A 20,677-nucleotide genomic window follows, 5' to 3' on the forward strand; every position below is an offset into this window, starting at 1 on the left:
TCTTTAAGTGAAGGTATTAATTGTAAAACTGTCAAAGGACCATAAGCAATAAAATTCCAACCTATTAGAAAACAATGTTAATATTCTACAATACAGTCAAACAGCAAAGTGACTGTTGTTTTTGTTTAAAAAAACAAAAAAGAACAGGGGTGCCTGGGTGGTTCAGTCGGTTCAGCGTCCGACTTCGGCTCAGGTCATATCTCAAGGTTTGTGAGTTCGAGCCCCGCATCAGGCTCTGTGCTGACAGGTCAGGGCCTGGAGCATGCTTCGGATTCTGTGTCTCCCTCCCTCTCTGCTCCTCCCCTGCTCACACTCTGTCTAATAAATAAAGATTTAAAAAGAAAAAAACAAAAAACAAAAAAGAACAAACGTAGGGTCAGTTCCTTCATGTATATATTACATAGCTTACTTGTTCATATATACAGTTTATATACCTTCAGGACTATAAAGTCCACAACAAATTCAAGGACCAGACAGAAGCCAGTTATGAGACCAAGTACTGATTTTAAGACATTAATATTCTTATTTCCCATGTTCTGGTAAAGACATTTTTTGTCCACTTGATAAGAATTTTACCAGAGAGAGATCCACCATAAACTCATTCAGATTACCCAGAGGTAAATTACTGGATTAAATTATTTAAAACCAAAAGCAAAAATAACCAATCTGGCAGAAATTTAGCAACAAAAATTAACATAAGAACTCAATATCATAGTTCTGATTATTCTCTCTGACAACAGTCATAGGTGTTTAAGTATTCTTATAGGAAACAGCAGTATACCCATTCCCCTTCTTGGTATAACACCAAATAAGATAAAACTCACCATTTTAAGCACACCGAATTGAGAAAAAGCATGTCAAATATCTGCTCACATTCTACATTTATTATGTTTTCCATTTAAAAAGTTTACCTTTAAGTCAGCCACTTCTTCATTATAATTATCTTGCTTGGTGACATTTGAAAAGGAGCGCAAAGCTCCTGTGAGACGAGGTAAAGCCATCTATTATTCAATCAGTGATCCATACAAGGAGAAACCTGAAACTGAAACAAAATAAGATGATATTTATCTTTTGGGAGGAGGCTGGAGGGGTAATCAAACTCAGCAAATTGACCTGTACAAGAGAAAAGAAAAATCAATTAGTTAAAAAGTAATTGCCACCTATGTTGAAAAATTCTCCTGACATTTTTTCTACTCACAAAATTTTTTAATAACACATTCTCTATGGCTGAAGAAAGGAAAAAGAAACACAAAAACATTTGTTTGTGGGTATACTACAACATCCCTTCAAAATGAGCTCTACAGATTCCCAAGCACAGGCCTCCAATAGTGCATTACTATTGCCACTCACACTGAGAGAGATGAAAGCACTTTCTCATCTTTTCTCCAATTGTGTTTTATGCTCACTGCTTTCATCTCCCATTATCTCTTGCTTTCAGAGTCTCACTGGCTTTTCCTCTTCTTGGAGTATCAAGCATGTTTCCTTCTAACTGCATTTGCATTAATGGTTCCCTCTGTTTGAAATGCTTTTCTGATGTTCATATAGGTGACTCCTTGACACAGACATCTTGGTTTAAAAGATACCTCCTGAGATGGGACTTTCTTCACCATTCAATCTAAGACAGAACAGCTACCCAGTTACTGTCTCTCAAAGCACAAAATTTCAGTTATCCTTATAGCACTAATTAATATTTGATATTTTTTTATTTATGTGTCTCACCCCACAAAGAGTAAGCTTCATGACAAAAAACAAAAAAACACAAAAACCAAACAAAATAAATAAACAAAAAAACCCACCTTTATTTCAGTGATTGGTCCTAGCAAATAGAACAGTCCTGGAATATTTTTGGCATTCGATAATTATTTGGTGAATAGTAAAAGAATAAAAAATGGAGGAAAGAAGATAATGCTAACAGGGAGACTGAATAACAAGCTGGGGAAGGGGAGACCTCCCAGGAAAAGAAAGAAGTCAGATGACCTGATCTAGTCTCCTTGTTGACATGCTGACAACTAAACAACTAACCATCTGGCAAACAGACTAATAATATTTACTATGAGGGGAATCTTTATCTATGAAATACTCTTGGAGGGTTATCCTGGTTTAAGACTGCTTATTATAACAAAACTACAATCTATAGTTTCCTAAGGCATGGCTCCTTACAGAATGTCACAAAAGCTATGTAAGTTCTCAAATAGGGATGATTTTGCCTCCCATGGGACATTTGGCAGTATCTGGTGACATTTTGAGTTCTCATAACTGGAGACAGTGGGGTACTACTGGCTTCTGGTAGGTAGAGGCCAGTGATACTGCTAAATATCCTATAATGCACAGGACAGTCTTTCCAAAACAAAGAATTATCTAGCCCAAAATGTAAAAACTACAGAGCTTATGAAATTCCATTCCAGAATCTGAAATACAGATGTTTTATAATCCAGATACTTTCCACAGTGTTGAAATGTCCCACAAACCTCAATTAAGAGATTTCATTATTTTGGGCCAAAGAACATGTGTCCAACATGGGAAGGAAAGAACCAGGGGGCCATATAGAATACTTCAGACCACACCCTGATTCTGCTTTTCTTCTTGATTGTTTATATCCTTGAAGTTATCACAAAGTTTAATACTTGGAAAAAATCTGAGTCTTCTCTCAGAATATATATAAAATAACTGACATGTTTAACAAAATAAGAGAGAATTTATAAAACAAATGAAGAATAATAAAATAAGAAATGATGAGGGAAATTTGAAAATACAATTTTTAGAAATAAAAATATATACTTGTTAATAAACAATCAATGGATGGGTTAAATAGATTAGATACAGCAAAAGAAAAAAGTACTGACTTGAAATAAAGATCTGAAGAAACAACCCAGTATGCTATCATAAAAAGGCAAAGTAAAGATTAAGAAGGACAAAGAAGAATAAGTCCAAACATATCAGTACTCACAATAAGTATAAGTGAATTAAACTTAACACTCAAAAAATTGACAGAATTACTAAACAGCAGTCAAGTGAACATTAGAGCTACACCTGAAACACAAAACAGAGAAGGTTAGATGGAGTAAGATCCTCCTATAAATAAGAAGCAAAACTAGCTGGTGGCTTTACCAAAAATAACAAATCAGACAAAACAGACTTTAAAACAAAAGGTATTATTAACGATTAAAAGAAAAAAAAAAAAACCTCTCCACATAGTAATAAAAATTATATCTAAGAAGATAAAAATTTTCAATTTGTATGCCCTGCTGAAAGAGCCTCAAAATAAATTAAAGCAAAGAGAACTCCAGGGGTGCCTGGGTGGCTCAGTCGGTTGAGCATCCAACTTCAGCTCGGGTCATGGTCTCGCAGTTCATGGATTCGAGCCCCGCGTCAGGCTCTGTGCTAACAAACAGCTCAGAGCCTGAAGCCTGCTGCAGATTCTGTATCTCTCTCTCTTTCTCTCTCTCCCCCTCTCCCTTGCTCATGCTCTGCCTCTCTCTGTCTCTCAAAAATAAATAAATGTTAAAAAAATTAAAAAACAAAAAAGCAAATAGAACTCCAGAAGAAAGTGAAAAGTCCAACATCAAAGTGAAAGTGTAATAGTTGATTATTGATAGGTCAAACCAATGCCCCCCAAAATTCAGTAAAGTTATACAGGGGATGTGAGCAGTGAAATTAGTAAGTTTAATTTAATGAACATATACAGAAATCTGTACCTAATGATCAGAAAATACGTATTTTTCACAAGTTCCTTTATAAAAGTTTAAAACAGTCTGTGCATATTAGGCTATAAAGCAAATCTCAACAAATTTCAAAAAGTAAGTATCATATAGATTAGGGGTCAACAAATTTTTCCTGAAGAGAGAGTAAATATTTTAGATTTGGAGTCCACATGCAGTCTTTGTCACATATTTTGGAGTTTGTTTTTGTTTTAAACACTCAAAAAGTGCGAAACTATTACTGGGCTCAGGGTGACCAAATGAGTTTGCTGACAACTAATGTAGGTCATATTTTCTGAGTAAAATACAATTAGATTAGAAATCAGAAACAAAAAAGATAAAGTAAAAAAACACAAATGATTGCATTGCAAATCAATAAGGAAATGGTATGAAAATGGCTGGGAGAAAAAAATGGTTGGATGCCCTATATCACATTGAATAATTTTAATCACAAAAGTAAAATGACCCAATTTGAGAATACATACCCTAGCTAGCTGACTTTAAATTTCAACTACTCATTGGGAATGTATTTAGTTAGGAGAGATGATTCAGGGAATCACATCAGGATTTTTCTAACACTTGAGTAAGTATTTTCTGGAGTGTTTGGATGAAGAAATGAAAGCAAGAGTCAATAGACAGCATGGAACAGAGATTCTCAAACTTCAGTATGTTTCAAAGTCACCTAGTGCAGGTGACTTCTAAAACTGGGCCCTGTCACTCTACTTCTTACCTCCAATTTTCTGATTCAGTAGATCAGATATCACTGAGATGTGGCACAAGAATTTTACACTTTTCAACAAGTTTAGGTCAAGGACCACACTTTGAGAACTGTCACAGGAATGTTATCTTACATTCTTTTTTTTTTTTTTTTTACTGTTTATTTGTGAGAGAGAGTCAGAATGTGCGCACAGGAGGGGCAGAGAGAGGGAGACACAGAATCCAAAGCAGGCTCTAGGCTCTGAGCTGTCAGCACAGAGCCAAACACAGGGCTCAAACTCATGAACAGTGAGATCATGACCCACTGAGCCACCCAAGCACCCTTTATCTTTTATTCTTAAATCACCATTCAATTTTGTCTCAAATCAATAGTGATCAAAGAGTCTCCACCTACTAAGAATTCAGTGACCTGCATTTAGGTGCACAATATGCCTCTTAAGGAAGGAGCCTTTCTCAACAGTAATCTGTGAGAGAATTAAGTCTTACCCAATGTGAATTGGGTGACTTTTTTCTCAATTCTCCCAGGGATGGAACATAGTTACTATTATCTATTCATGAGAAGTAAGGCATACAACATGACTTAGAGTACTGGGATTTAATTTCTCTATCTAGGTTAAGAGACTGTAATGACAGGCATTCTATTCATAATGATTGACATTAACCTTGAAGTCTTTAAAGAAAGGTGCTGACAGTAAACTGAATATATTCTGCTTCAGAACCTGCCTTTTATCACTCAAGTTAGTGCTTTCAAAATGCAACACCATAACAAAAGACATGTGATACATGTAATATTTTGCCTCTGGCATATTTTATGAATAAATGGGGTATTTGGGACTACTACTTCCATCATTTTGACATAACCAATGGTAATCTCCTGAATTCCCTGCCCCTCTCTAAAAACAGCAAGGCATAAGAATAAAAATGGATAACGTCTAATTCATAAACTTAACAAATTCTAACAAACAAAATAATACACCCAATCTCTAAGAAGAGATCTAACAGTAGAGCCTGGTAATGAGGTCACACTGTTGTTACACACTACACTAACAAGAAACTTTACAGCTCCCTGAGCTCTCATCAAATTGATAAATATTAATTAAACTTGTCAAGAAAATGAAGCACTTGATTTTCTAATTTGGTTTTTATGGTTTTACTTCGTCAGGTTGAATACTAACACTTTAAAAATGTAATAGCTCATCTGCTCATGATCACCTGTAAATCATTTATTCACAAATATTTGAGTTTCTCCTATTTACCAGGAACTATGTTAGACACTGGGTATAAATAAGATTTACAGAACTCTGTTCTTTAAAACTCACTGGACTCTGTACCAGTAAAACGACTACTAACACTTAAGGGTGCTGGAAATGTATAAAGGTCACAATGAGAAAACAAATTTTACATCTTTGATTATTTAATCAGCAAATATCTATAGATCACTTACTATACATTAGACACACTGTGAGTCTCTAAAGATTAAAAAAAAAAAAACATTTTGGGTTATGACTGCACTTGCCCTGGATAACACGTTTACAGTATGGTTAAGAAGGGTTATAATAATTATGCAGGTATAACTATAGGAAGACAGAGGTGGAACATCTAATAGAGTGGGAAAGAAGGTAGATAAAGATGGAAGTTGAGATTTACAGGACTTTAATGAGCTGGCCTGGTAGAGAAAAAAAGGTAAAGGTATAAAGGAGAAAACTAAAATAATAGACTTAGACTTACTCTTAAAAAAAAAAAATCTATATAGGGTGCCTGGGTCAGTGGCTTAGGCATCCGACTCTTGATTTTGGCTCAGGTCATGATCTCAGAGTTCATGAGTTTGACCCCTGCATGGGGCTCTGAACTGACAGCATGGAGACTGGGATTCTCTCTCCCTCTCTCTCTGCCCCTCCCCCACTCCGGTGTGCACAGGCTTGCTCACTCTCAAAACAAATACACTTTAAAAAATAGGGGCGCCTGGGTGGCGCAGTCGGTTAAGCGTCCGACTTCAGCCAGGTCACGATCTCGCGGTCCGTGAGTTCGAGCCCCGCGTCGGGCTCTGGGCTGATGGCTCGGAGCCTGGAGCCTGTTTCCGATTCTGTGTCTCCCTCTCTCTCTGCCCCTCCCCCATTCATGCTCTGTCTCTCTCTGTCCCAAAAATAAATAAACGTTGAAAAAAAAATTTTTTTAAATAATAAAAATGTAAAAACCTATATAATGTACAATTGGTCACTCATGAAGAATAAAGATGTAAGCCGAGACCCAACACCATGTCTCAATTTAAGCATTTTTTAAATAAAGTTTATGACTTTGAGAAAGAGAGAGAGAATGCACAAGCGGGGGAGAGGCATGAGGAGAGAGAGAGACAGAATCCCAACACAGGGCTTGAACGCACAAACCATGAGATCACGATCTGAGCCAAAATCAAAAACTGGACACTTAACTGACTGAGCCACCTAGGCGCACTTCAATTTAAGCGCTTTTTATCTTGACAGAGTCATGGAAAAGAAATTTAATATACTGTAGAAAATTATTCAGATTTAAGTCTGGTCAACAGTTTAAAGGCAGGGTCAACTGGAGACAAGCAAACCAGTTAGAAAGTTATTTCTTACAATAAACCAGGTGAAAGATAAAGAGGGTGGAATTGAGGCAAGGAAAAGCAGAAAAAGATGGACTTAAGAGATACTTATATTTGAGAGACAGGATGGGTGGGATAGGCTGTGAAGAGGAAGAGGAAAGGAGCAGAACACCCAAATTTCAGGTTTAGGAGAGAAAGAATAGTGGCACATGGATGTATAGATAGCATGCAGGAAGAGGAAAGATGACTGATTAATTCTGTTTTGGAAAGTTTTGATCATGGCCATCAAGTGGGATAAACAGTTTTGGATGCCCTACTAGAGGTGTGGGCTGGAAATAGAGAATTTAGTGTTGTCACGTCAAGGCAGTTTAAACCATAGGTGAACACATTCCTTTAAGTCCGACATAAATAAATCTGTGGACCCTCTCCCTGAGAAAAGAGACATACACACAATATAAATATTTTGTACTTCATTTCAGAAGCTGCATGAATGCCATGAAACCCATCCACGTGCACCTCTAAAAACCTGAGATTAGACAGTAGAGGGCTAAGAACAGAGTCCTAGGAAAGAGATCAACAAAGAGCTGTCCTATGAAGAAAGTGTTATCACAAGAGAACAGAGTATTTCAAATGCTGTTACAGAGTTCACAGTACTTGGCCATTCTCAGGTTTTAGATGACTTTAGCACACATAGTTTCCAAAAAACTGGGGAAAATGCAAATTTCACTGGGTTGAAGGATAAATGAGAGGGAGAAAATGAGGAAATAAAATGGGTACAAGCTATTTTTTCAAGGAACCTGGCCCAGAAGAAAGGGCAAGAAATAGATGGGTCAAGATTTTGAAAATACAGGACAGAGCTGAGTAAAATCAAATAATCAGGGGAGAGCCAGTAGAGAGGGGGAAAGACTGAATAATCAAAAGAAAGGCTATGACTAAGGGAGTAGAGTCTCTGAGAAAATAGGAGAGAATGAGAACAAAAGTATGGGTCTTGAGATAAGACATGCTAGAAGGAGGGAGATACCTGGAAGTGCAGATAGATTTGTAACATGGTGAAGCAGAAATGAATGGGGAGAGAAAAAGGTGGTGAAAGGAAGTTCTACCAAAAGTACTTATTTTCTTTGAGATCTGCTGAAACTATTCAAAAGATGATGAGAAAAAAATTTTGAAGACAGGCAAAAGTCTGACTTCACACCAATGATAAGATAGGAAATTGATTAACCATAAAAAGATTTTTCAGGAAGCATTGAATATTCAGTTTATACTGAAAAAACACAAATTTAGAGTGGCAATGATCTGGCAAAGGAACAAAAGGTTGGTATAATCCAGAGTTAAAGTTTTATAACAAAAGGGCAATAAGAGGACAATGGTGCCTAAATGATGAGAATAATTATGTTCTGGATTTGAGGTCCAAACAAAAGGAAAAAACATTCAAGTTGGAGGTCTTAAAGATATATCATAATGTTTATGGTTAAAATTTCTGATTTATAAGACTACAGCAAATGCACATGAAGATAAACTGTCCTATGTAGCAGTTGTTACCTCAGTAATTTTTATTCCACATTTAGTGTGACATACTAAATGGCAAATGAATACATGAAAAATTCCTTTAATTATAAATATTAACACCTTAGCATATAAAGACTAAAACCCAAAAGATTTTTACGGCCAGAAGTACCCATCTGTGATTATCTGAATCTTTACAATGTTGATTAGATATATGTACAGATAAAAAGAAAAGGTCTTGAAGTCAAGTTAACTGCCCTTTTAAACATTCAAATGGGGGGGGGGGGAGGAACCTGACAGTAATATATTTCCCTTTGTGAAATGATACTGACCAATAACCACTGGGCTAGAATTCTAGTACACATTATTCTGAAGTACCACAAAGAAAGTTTTACGATCCTTTATTTTAAATCTGTTTCTAAACTCTAAATGGGGTTTAAAATTACTGCTTGACAGTAATTTTAGGAAAATATAGTTACTGTAGTTTTCATTATAAACAAATAACAAAATCTCCACCATAGCCAAACTATATTTCCTAATGAATGTAAAGTCAGCAATTAGTTGCTGGCAATCATAGATACTAGGGAATTATTAGAGGGAAAAAAAGAGTGATATAATGTAGGTGAGGGATAAAAACACTGGAATGATGGGTAGGTTGTGAATGGAATAAAAATTAGAATTTAAGATTTCAATACCTAAAATAGAATTATATGCCCACAGGCCAAATCTTGAAAACTAAACTGGAGTATTTACATTTTACTTCTAAAAAGTGAGTTGTTAAAAAATTAACACAGTCAAGATCAGAATTCAGACATCAGCCTTCATAGATATATTACATATATACATAATCCTCTATTATGCCATTTCAAAAGGGGGTAATTTTTCACAGTACCCTCTAAAAAAAGATTTCTGCCTTTTCTTTAATTGTACATTATTGCCATCAATTAGTTAATAGAGTCCCATCATGGGCACATGTACTTATTTGAATCAACCATATAAAACAGGCCAAATAAAAGGTATAGACACACCAAAACAAAAATACTGGAGATTCTGTCCACTATTTCACACACTGAATAGCTAGCTGCTCCAGAGTAAATGGAGGATGAGCAACAAAAACAGGAAGTTCCCTTCATCCATCCATTTCAATCACCATATGCATCTCAAACTGTAAGCATCTTGCCGCATTGCATGACTCCAATATTTGAAAACCATGTTTTCTTCTTAAAAATATATATACAACATTGCCATTAAGCACAAACCAACTTTTTCACCTAGTTCATTTGAAGATACTGGTATGTTCCAAGTCTGGAGAAAAGACATGGTGGCACACAACACACTAAGACAGTGTGTTTTGATGACTTATGTCCAACTGAAGGATTTTCAAAAGCAATTTTAACTGTTCCTAATTTCTATCCAAGAAGTTCACTTTATATCCTAATTCATTCTTAAACAAGAAGCAACTGTTCTTCAATAGTTTCCAATCAAATCAGAAATCACATGTTGGGGGCGCCTGGGTGGCTCAGTCAGTTGAGTGTCTGACTTCGGCTCAGGTCATGACCTCGCAGTTCCTGAGTTCAAGCCCCGCGTCGGGCTCTGTGCTGACGGCTCAGAGTCTGGAGCCTGCTTTGGATTCTGTGTCTCCCTCTCACTCTGCCCCTTCCCTGCTCATGCTCTGTCTCTCTCTGTCTCTCAAAAATAAATGAACATTAAAAAAAAAAAAAAAATCACACGTGGAGCATGGAGAACAGAGAAAGCAAGGGGGAAATAAATACGTGTGTGTGTATACTTTTAATACAAATCAATATACATAATGGTTTGTTAAAAATGAAATTTATGTAAGGTTCATACTCTAATTTACCTCCCCCAACTAACTACTTGTATTAACCCCAGGTTTCCCACCCTAGAAGGAATGGGCCTAATTAGGCTCATTAACTATAAACTAAATAGCCTTTATATTTATTATAGGAGATCCCCATAATTACACTAATTTTACTTTTTAAGGATAAGGAAAGCTTTCCTTTAAAGGCCCTTGAAAAAACAAGTGTCTTGATTAACATATCAGCAATGATTAAGAACAAGAGTAGTCAGGGGCACCTGGCTGGCTCAGTTGGTTAAGCATCCGACTTCGGCTCAGGTCATGGTCCCCCGGTTTGTGGGTTCGAGACCAACGTCAGGCTCTGTGCTGACAGCTCAGAGCCTGGAGACTGCTTCAGATTCTGTGTCTCCTCCTCTCTCTGCCCCTCCCATGCTCATGTTCTGTCTCTCACTCTCTCTCAATAATAAATAAACATTGGGGAAAAAAAAAAAAAAGAACAAGAGTTCTTAGAAAGAGTTCTTAGTCAGAAAGAACATCCCACAAATACCAAACAAGTACACATATTACTCTAGAGAACACATGGAACAGAAACCCAACAGTCAAAAGGTCCTGGTTCAGATTATCTGAGAAAGGCAGAATTTTCATTCCACCCTAATCTATGGGCTTCTGGAAGACAGACCCAAATAATTTATGTCTGTCCCTTAATAAGACCTGAATTCACCAAAACACAACTCTTAGTGATGCTCTGGTGATGCTCTAGAACCAGCGTTAGCTATGTAGAGAGAATGGATTTTCCAGACCTTATACTTATTCCTCTGTATCACAATTATATGGAGCACCATTGCATTACTGAATACGAGCTCCTTTTGGAAATCTGACTCAAGTTTTATACCCAAACAACTAGGATTACCCACTCCAAATCCAAAAAATATTTATCAAAGGGTACAATGACCTTAATCTTTACTTATTATTGTTCTGTGCATAGTAGAGGATATTCTTAAATAGCCCTAACATTGACATTATATGAAAGAAGTTGGCACACACTCAATACCCCTCTTTCTCAAGTAGAGAAAAATACTAAAATGAGGACTCAAATGAATTTATATGGCAAACAAAAAATATAAAAACAGAAAAGCAAATCACTAACACACTGGGCATTATGAGTTAGAACAAATACATAGAGAGCAAAAATTCTATAGTGTTACTACACTGCATCTAATATATATGCTTTATTTAACATTCGGTCTAAATTGTTTGTTTCAGTATTTATGAATAAAAACTTAAATACTAATGGAAAAAAACAAAAACAAAACAGGGCATCATCTTCCACTTTCTGTTATATCAGTCAGAAACGTGCCCTAACAAATATAGTCTACAAGAATGTTTTCCTCTGTCCCTTGAGTTGAACCATCACTTCCCTATGAGACTTCATCCTCTGCTACTCACAGCTTCATAAACTGAAAAAGTGTTTGAAAGGGTTAGGCCCATTAGTTCTCATACTTTATATTCTAACTTCTAAACCACTTTCCTAACAATAAATTATACATACTACGATTGAGAGGAAAAACAGGTTTTCATAATGATACCCTTTACCTTTTTTAAATCTACTGAAACACCATGCTTCAAAAAGCAATAGAAACATGAAATTCACTCTGATGTTTTAAAAATTATAGCATGTGACCTTAAATTTTTAAATAGTAATGTAATCATTTCTCTAAAGATTGCTGGTTAACAATTTTTACAGTGAAGACACTAGGGAAATCATGATATCTGCTGACTTTTTAATAAAAATGACATCTGTATCGGTTGAACATGTTTTTCAATGTTTTATAAAAATTTCCACGTAAGTATAGACCATAAAATAATTGATTACTGAGTACTGGATGTTGCTTTCTGATTGTAAATGTACTTTAAAAAAACAAAACAAAACAAAAAAAAACTATCTAGGGTTGCCTGAGCTGCTCAGTTGCTTAAGTGTCCGACTTCAGCTCACATCATGATCTCTCAGTTCGTGGGTTCGAGCCCTGTGCCAGGCTCTGTGCTGACAGCTTAGAGCCTGGAGCCTGCTTCTGATCTGTGTCTCCCTCTCTGTCTGAGCCTCCCCACCCCCATCCCTCTCGCCCTCTCTCTCTCTCTCTCTCTCAAAAAAAAAAAAAAAAAAAAGACAAAAAAAATTTACAAAGAAAAAAACTATCTATATTTAAGTTATCAAATTTAAGCCTTCTTTTTCACACTATAGGTGACCATACCAGCCATTCTACTTTGTCTTCTCTTCACCAAGTTAATCAGTCCCATTTCTTTCCATCAACTCCCTCATTATGCCCTGGTTTATATCCTGTAAATAGCAGTATTTTTTTTAATGTTTATTTTATTTATTTCTGAGAGAGAGACAGTGCAAGCAGGGGAAGGGCAGAGAGAGAGAGGCATAGAATCTGAAGCAGGATCAGCATTGTCAGCACAGAGCCCGACACGGGGTTCAAACCCACAAACTGTGAGATCACGACCTGAGCTAGAGGCGGCCACTTAACCAACTGAGCCACCCAGGTGCCCAATAGCAGTAATTTTTCAAAGAGAAAGATCTGAAGCAAATAAGGTAAAAATTAAAACTTGTGAAATCCGCATGGCAACTATATTAGCGTTTCGTACATTATTTTGTGAAATTGCAAGTATTCTTGAAATATTCCATAATTAAAAGTTTTAATTAAGTTTTAATAAACACAGAAGGCTACTAAGAGAGACAATAGTTGTAAAAGCATCAAACTGAAAGCCAAATTGTAGGTTCTGAAAATACTATCTAAAAATTCTCAGGTTTATGAAAGATTAAACATGAACACTGAGCCTCTGGATGCTTATTTAATATTCCCACCCACAATGTGCTTCAATGTCATTTAAGGTAATAGTTCATAAGAGGTCTCCAAATATTTGAAGTAAACTTTTTAAAAGTTTAAAGGGGACAAGATGAACACAATGTAAAAGATTATACAAGCCCACTGCAGCAGCACACCTTAATTGTAGATCATTTGTAAAGGCAGCTGCAAAAACTTGGGAAACACCAGGCTCATCATGTGAAAAAGTAGAAGTGGTAATCTAATTAAGGAAGCCTGAAATCTAATCAATTTTCACAACCATCTGAACAACAACAACAAAAAAGGTGTTAACTAAAGTGTTCTTTATCCCACTTTTTATTCAACACTGATAAAAATATATAGCATCTGTTGAAAATACTTTTATCCATTCATTAGTTCAAGAAAAATTTATTCAGTGGATATACAGTGGTAAATTGCTGAAGTGAAATTGTCCCCTCTCTCATTAATATTTTCTTCTCTTTTGGATCATTTCTGAAGCCTAAAAATATGCTATGGGGGCTTCCATATTTAAAACCTAACCGACTCCACAGCCCTCTCCCATTAATACTCTACTTTTTTTTTTTAGCTTATCTGCAATAAAAATGCCACTCCAATCAAACCAACCTCCACTGTTACTTCCACTGTTCCACCAAAAGAGCTATTAACGTCACAATAACCTCAACACTGTCAAATTCAATGTTACTTCTCAGTCCTTATTTAATCCTTGTCAGTTTTTGACGCAGCCCTTCCAGATACAGTGGCTTCACTTGGCATTTAGGACACCAGTATCTCTTGTTTTTTCTCCAGCAATACTGGCACTTTTTTGTCCTGTTGGTTCCTCCTCATCCTCCTTTAAACATTGCTGTGCCTCAAGATCAGAGAGCTCAGACCCCATTCTCCAGCTACGCTGGAGATCCCATTCAGGGGATCCCATCCAGTCTCAAGACTTTAAGTATCATTTATATCCTAATTCCAAATTCTTATCTCCATTCTCTATATCTCACCTGTACTCCAGATTTGCATACCCACTACCTCTTCCACAGCTCCACCTGGATGTCTAATAGGTTAACTCAAACTTAAAAATGTCAAAATTGATCTCCTGCTGCAAATCTCCTCCTGTGGTCACGTCACTTGAATAAATCACAACTCCATTCTGCCCGTTGCTCAGGCCAAAAAAACTTGTAGTTATACTTTACTCCATTCAATTGATCAGCAAATTCTCCCAACTCTACCTTCAAAATATATTCAGAATCTGACCACTTCTCACCATTACCCTGTAAGACTACCTATAGTCTACCCTACAGACTATTACAATTGCCTAGTCTCCCTGTTTTCATCCTTACTCTCTAACAATTTAATTTCCACACATAAACAAGAATCATTCTTCCCAAAAACAGGTAACATTTGTGGCTCCCCTCTGTTCAAAACCCTCCAAAGGTTTCACATATCTCTGCATAAACTTCAAAATGCTTAAAGAACTTGGCTTTCTCCTATGCTTTGATCTGATCTCCTATAACCCTCCTCCTTGCTCATGCTGGGGCATCCACACCGGCCTTCCTTCCAGTGATATAAACTGTAACAAGTAGATCCCCCTGCATAAGCACTCCTCTCCCACAGGCCACATAGGTAGCTCCTTCATTTCCTCAGGTCTTTGCTCAAATGTCTCTTTACCAGAGAAGCCTCCTCTGACCACCTTACAGCACCTCTTCCTTGATCCTTCTCTTGCATCCAACTCACTCACTTGATGGTACCTAACACGTAACAATGTTGGCTGTGTTATTTGTTAACTTCACCCATGAGGTGAATATGAGGTGAATATGAGCCCCATGAGGGTGGGAACATTGTTTTGTTCACTGCAGTATCCACACCACCTAAAATAGTGTTTGGGGTACAGCAGGTTCTCAATAACTATTTGTTTAATGGATGAATGGATGAACTGACAGAAAAGATAAAGGGAGGTACAAAGCGACCACAAAAAAGGGCAGTATTTACAGGTCTGGTATATATCTATGTGTGTATATACACACACACACATATACACACATACATGCATATATGTATTAATGTTTACATCTTTATTTCAAGACCTCAAAAATATTTCTCATATAAATTATTTAATTAATTTTAGTCCTTAAGAAGAGATAAGATAGTTTACAACCTAGTAAGTTTTCTCACAAACAGAAGAAATAAAATCTAACACGATTTATTCAACTCATGATGCCATCCTTCTCAAAGAACTCAAGAACTTATACATGCAGAAACTTAATCCTGAAATTAATATTTGGGTATTTTCTAAATGTCAAGCTAACAAAGCACAAAACAAAAAGGAATGGTAAAAGTTGACAGTTGCTAGAAAACCTAGGGTAAGAACAGGCTCAGAAGGAAAACCTCAGAAGAATGTACAAACAGCTTTCACTCACCTGATATTTCTTAACTAGAATTTCTATTATATCCAGGCTGGATAGACTATGGTGAGCAAAATCAATCTGGTACCTATCCTTGTGAAGCTCACAGTCTAGTGAAGACAGGCTGATTAAACAAGCTATCTCAATACAAAATAAGACTTTTATTTTAAAAGGGGGCAGTAAAGAGTTTACCAGAACACAGAGCAGGTACATCTAGCCTAGCAAGAAAGGAAGTGGGGAAAGAGAAGCAGGTTTTTTATACTGACACTTCAAGGATGAAGAGTCAGCCAGGTAAACAGGGCAACATAGAGAGTAAGAATCCTTCACGTTCAAGGAACCAAAAGATGACCTAGTGTAGTGGTCAAGGAATAATGTGACAAGAAATGGAGCTGGAGGAAGAGCAATCAGGTCATGAAGGGCCATTTAAGTCATGCTGTTTAGAAATCATTCTGACAGTAAAAGAAATCTCCAAGCGAGTTTTGACTCGAGCTGTGTTTAATAAGAGTTACTACAACTGCAGTGAAGGGAATAGACCACAAAAAGACAAAACCAGAAGCAGAAAGATACTGGTGGCAGTAATGCAGAAAAAAGATGAAGGCTTGAAGGGTTCCTAAACTGAAATACTAGTAGTGATTCAGAGAAAAGTGGATAAATCCAAGTGTTTAAGTCAAATCTATTTGGCTTACTCTAATTATCTGTGTTTGTGGTGGGGGAAGAGGGGTGGATGGGAGGGGATGCAAAGTCCAAGACTGACTTCCACAATTATAGATCAGGTTCACAATACAATTAATATTGAACTAGGGAAAAGTTAATAGTAATGATAGTAATATCACAAGTTCAATCTCAAACAAGTTGAGTTTGAGATATCTGTATGACATTCAAGTAGAAATGGTCAGTAGGAATTGAATACTCAGGTGAAGAGTTCAGGACTGAGGTCTGCTTTCAGGATATAAAAATGAAAATTATCAGGAATACAATAGGAATAGTTAAAAATCACCTAAGGATCTGTGAAGACTAAGAAGATGGCAGCGGTAGAAGAACAGAAGCCTTTAAAGAATAAATGGGTGGAAAAGCTTGACAGAGGAAATTATGACTAGTAGAAGGCCAATAAAGGCCAAGGAAACACCAGAATATAGTGTTTCTGAAACAAAGCAGAGAGTTTTAAGAAAGAGGTATGGTCAACCATATCAAATGCTACCAAGAAACATGGCAAAATGTCCACTGGATTTAGAATTTCAATAATGTTCTTCCATTGTTCTGTTTCTAATAAATACAAAGAGAAGAGCTCTGAAAAACTGGAGTTAAATCAGTCATTTTGCAAACTCCCCAACAGCTATTTTTTCCCCAAACTAACACCAAAATCAGTGACTAGGGATAGCAACTTTTTCACTTTCTAAATCAGTGACAAAGCCTCTGCTTTACTTCAAGTTGACCAGGACAGCACTCACTGGTATTAGCATTTTTCCTCACCTCAAGTCAATTCACTCAACAGTCTCACAAAGCCAGCATCTTGACAGTCGTTTCCAAGACTGCAGTAGTGTATGTCTTGCTTTTCCCCAATATCTTGCATGGTTCTTAGCCTATACCAAGGAACTCTGAGAATATATACTCAGAGCATTAATTTGTGACTCTTTCTAGAAGTAATCTTTAGGTTATCCCTTGCGTCCCCATCTCCAGGGTACAGACAGCACTAACATTTTGCAAAGCTTCCTTCACTCTTAAAAGAATGCTTCTTAGCTACACAGAACTGAGTAACTTGGTAGTCACTGAATTAATTTCAAAATAACTAGCAACTGTTTAACAATACTGGGAAACATTAAAACTGCCTCTCTACTCCATAGTCCTGACATTAATTCCCTCCCTTCTTTTGAAGTTCTGCTTTAATTGGACAGAACAGAAAATTAAGAGGCTTTTGAATTCATATGGTTTAATGCACAAGTTTCTAATATGAACTGGTTGTATTGGAATCACTGGGGAGTTACCTGAAAAGACATTTCTAGACACCATCCCCAGAAATTTTGATTCAGTAATGTTGAGAATCTTTGGTTTAGTTATTAAATAACTATGTGTGAACTTTATCTCCTTCAAATATAAATATTTCTCAGCAATTAGCTTATTAAAACATATTCTGAGAATGTTTACTGTTACCAAAAATTACTTTACTACGTTCTTATGTACCTGTTCTAAATTCCACCCTTATTTTCCACATCAGCTTCAAACTTTTAATAACAAATGCACTTCCCAACAATTCTCTCTGAAGAGTGAATCACAGAAGTGGAGGTAGACAAGCCCCAAACTCCTAAACCAGAAAGATAAAATAGGACTCTATTTTAATTTACAAAGGTTTCCAAGAGTTAAGTCTGTTCAAGTTATAATGAGGAGAGGCAAAATGACGTAGTAGGAAGAAAGTAAAATAAAAATAATGAGAACTGAGTTCAGATGTCAATTTTTGTTTGATGATAAAAAATCAGCTCACTTCTCTGGGTATCAACTTTCTGATTAACGAAATAAAGAGGGGCTTCAAAATGACTTTTTATGCCCCTTTCAGGGTGAATGACCTGATTAAATTGAAATATTCAAAGATGGATTGAACTGCATTAAATCTGAATAGAGTTTCATAAATAAGACAGCCTGTATAACTGATTATCATAACAGCAGAAAAATGAAACTGAACACCCATCAGGCACACTCAAACATGCTCCCTTGCTCATCTATATGCAAAGTGAGGACTTAAATGAGATGGTACATGTTGAATAAATAAACATTTATATAGGAACGTCTACTATGAGCTGGGCATTATACAAGAAATAAGATCTAGTACCTACTTTAAAAAACTTTATAGAAGGAGATAGACACATAACACCTACCTTCTCACAATTACTAACTACGTAAGATACCTTTCCTCCTTGGTAATTATGCATTTTTTCTTTCCATAAATGTTTTTGTTAAAATTTCAATTTCAGGTAGATATCTTCTCAAAGTTGAAAACTGTGCTGTATTTATATGAAGACATACATTGCACTGAAAGGGCTTACGCTAACTACCTCCCCAACGAAGGTACTATGGGACAAAAAATTTACTTGTCAATAAGTACCATAGATATTTCTGATGAATATGCTTTGTGTGCAGAATTCTTATGAATTATAAGTCATTAACACATAGGAGATCCAATATGGTCAATGTAAAAACTGGAATAATAAAATCTTTCTTTTCAGGTAGAAACTGATTTCCAATTGTGAACTTTGTATTTAAGCCAACTTGGCAAAAAGAAAAAATTACTCTCTTAACTGGCAAAACATTGGCATGTATACTCTCATTTTGATCAAAGGAAAATCAAGTCATGCCATTCAAGGACAATAATCTGCCCCTCCTTAGATGCCAGTTACATGTAAACATTGACAATAACTTATTCTCATGAAAAGCTTTATTTTGGTCCACTAGAGATCCACATGAAAAGGAATCCTAGTTAAGATCCTCTATTAAACTTTCCATAGAAAGTTCCGAATTACAGACACTGTATCTCTCTTGATTTCCTAGGCCTAGCACAGTGCCTGGCACATATGAATGAATGAAATGATAAAAGAAAACTGCTCAGCAGGGATCAAGAAGGCTAAGTCATGAAAAATTCATTCAAATAAGATTATATAGCCTATGCTTAATTGGCATCTCTAAGAGCACTCTTCTTATGTGAGACTATTATTACAGCCGTCATTAAAAATAAAAGATGTATGAACAGAAGTTCAATGCAGAGTAGAATCAATAGCTGAATTCTTAACTTTTCCTAACACTCCAAAAATGAGAAAAAAAATATTTCAACCCATGAAACATGAAATCTAGTGATGGAGATACTGGCTATTCAATCTAACCTTACTTGTAAAAAGAAAACATGATCACTAGTTGGAGTGAACACGTGATACCAATCACATCAAACTTTTAGTTACTGCTAAAATTATGCTTCTTTTAAAAAACCAAATAACAGCAGATTACACGAACACACTGCATTCAATGAATAAGTTAATTTATGATTAAAAGACTTATTTATTTATTTTATTTATTTTTTTAATATGAAATTTATTGTCAAATTGGTTTCCATACAACACCCAGTGCTCATCCCAACAGGTGCCCTCAATACCCATCATCCCCTCCCACCCAACGCCCTATCAACCCTCAGATTGTTCTCTGTTTTTAAGAGACTTTTATGGTTTGGCTCCCTCCCTCTCTCTTTTTTTTTTCTTCCCCTCCCCCATGGTCTTAAGTTTAAAAGACTTTTTAATACAACTTACAACTGCCCACGTACTCACAACACGTCCCTTACACGCGCACACACACACATTTACTTATTTCAAAATGAACATTCTAGACTCGTCGATTGCACCCTCAATTCACCATGGTCAACACCCTACCCAGACTATTTACTTTTCAGTGTGAGGGTAAAAAATACAAAGCAGATTTTTCTCTTAAAAAGCTGTATGAAGTAAACGAAAAAGTTACCACGGCTTTGTACCGGAGGTGGGGGGGGGGGGGGGAACTAAAGGAAACAAATTACGCACAGGAAAGAAAAACCTCCCCATCTGGTCATCACCTAGTGGTCTAACACCTGTACAATATACGGCTAGGGTGATTTTTTGATCACCACCCCCATCTACAAACTCCAAAGTGGACGAGACTGTCGGAAACCAGGGATACGACTTCAGGCCCCGAGGGGGGATGACAGCTCGTGGCTTCCCTCGGAGACCCGAGGGGGCTGTCCCGTAGCGTCGTCCGCCCCCAAGTCCCTGCCTCCCGCCACCTGCCCTCCCCTTCCCACCTCCAGCTCCATCTCCTCACCTTTCGGCCCCAGCTCACGCGCTTCCCATCACTCGGTCAGCTCCTACCTCCGCGCCTACCTCCCTTTCGTTTTCATTTTACTTCCCACGCCGGGTGGGGAGCGAAGAGAGCTGAAGATTCCAGTGGGCAGCTGCACCGTTGTGCCTTCTTCTGCACCTCAACCTGGGCTCGCCGGGGTCGCTCCCACTAAAAGAGTACAGCGCCCGGACCACCAGACAGACCTACAAACCCGGCGAGGAGGAAGGGGGCGGAGCAGGCGCGGACCTACACGTCACCCGCCCGGCAGCGGCGCCAACGTCGGC

General features: G+C 37.0%; 1 protein-coding gene across 4 annotated transcripts in view; it reads right to left on the reverse strand.

The window, feature by feature from the left end:
- Nucleotides 1-20,656, reverse strand: part of ASCC3 (activating signal cointegrator 1 complex subunit 3) — a 361,492-nt gene extending 340,836 nt beyond the window's left edge. For 2 of the 4 annotated variants that reach the window (XM_011282448.4, XM_019831018.3), the window contains exons 1-2: nt 20,376-20,655; nt 912-1,042 (exon numbers count right to left, since the gene is read on the reverse strand). In XM_011282448.4, the coding sequence (XP_011280750.2) occupies nt 912-1,001 (90 nt within the window). In that variant the 5' untranslated portion in view covers nt 1,002-1,042; nt 20,376-20,655. Of the gene's footprint in view, nt 1-911; nt 1,043-20,375 lie in introns of all 4 variants that reach the window. The other 2 variants (XM_019831019.3, XM_023254198.2) reach the window with 2 other exon arrangements.
- Nucleotides 20,657-20,677: the final 21 nt, after the last annotated feature.

Source organism: Felis catus, chromosome B2 (genome assembly GCF_018350175.1).
Source record: "Felis catus isolate Fca126 chromosome B2, F.catus_Fca126_mat1.0, whole genome shotgun sequence".
NCBI lineage: Eukaryota > Metazoa > Chordata > Mammalia > Carnivora > Felidae > Felis > Felis catus.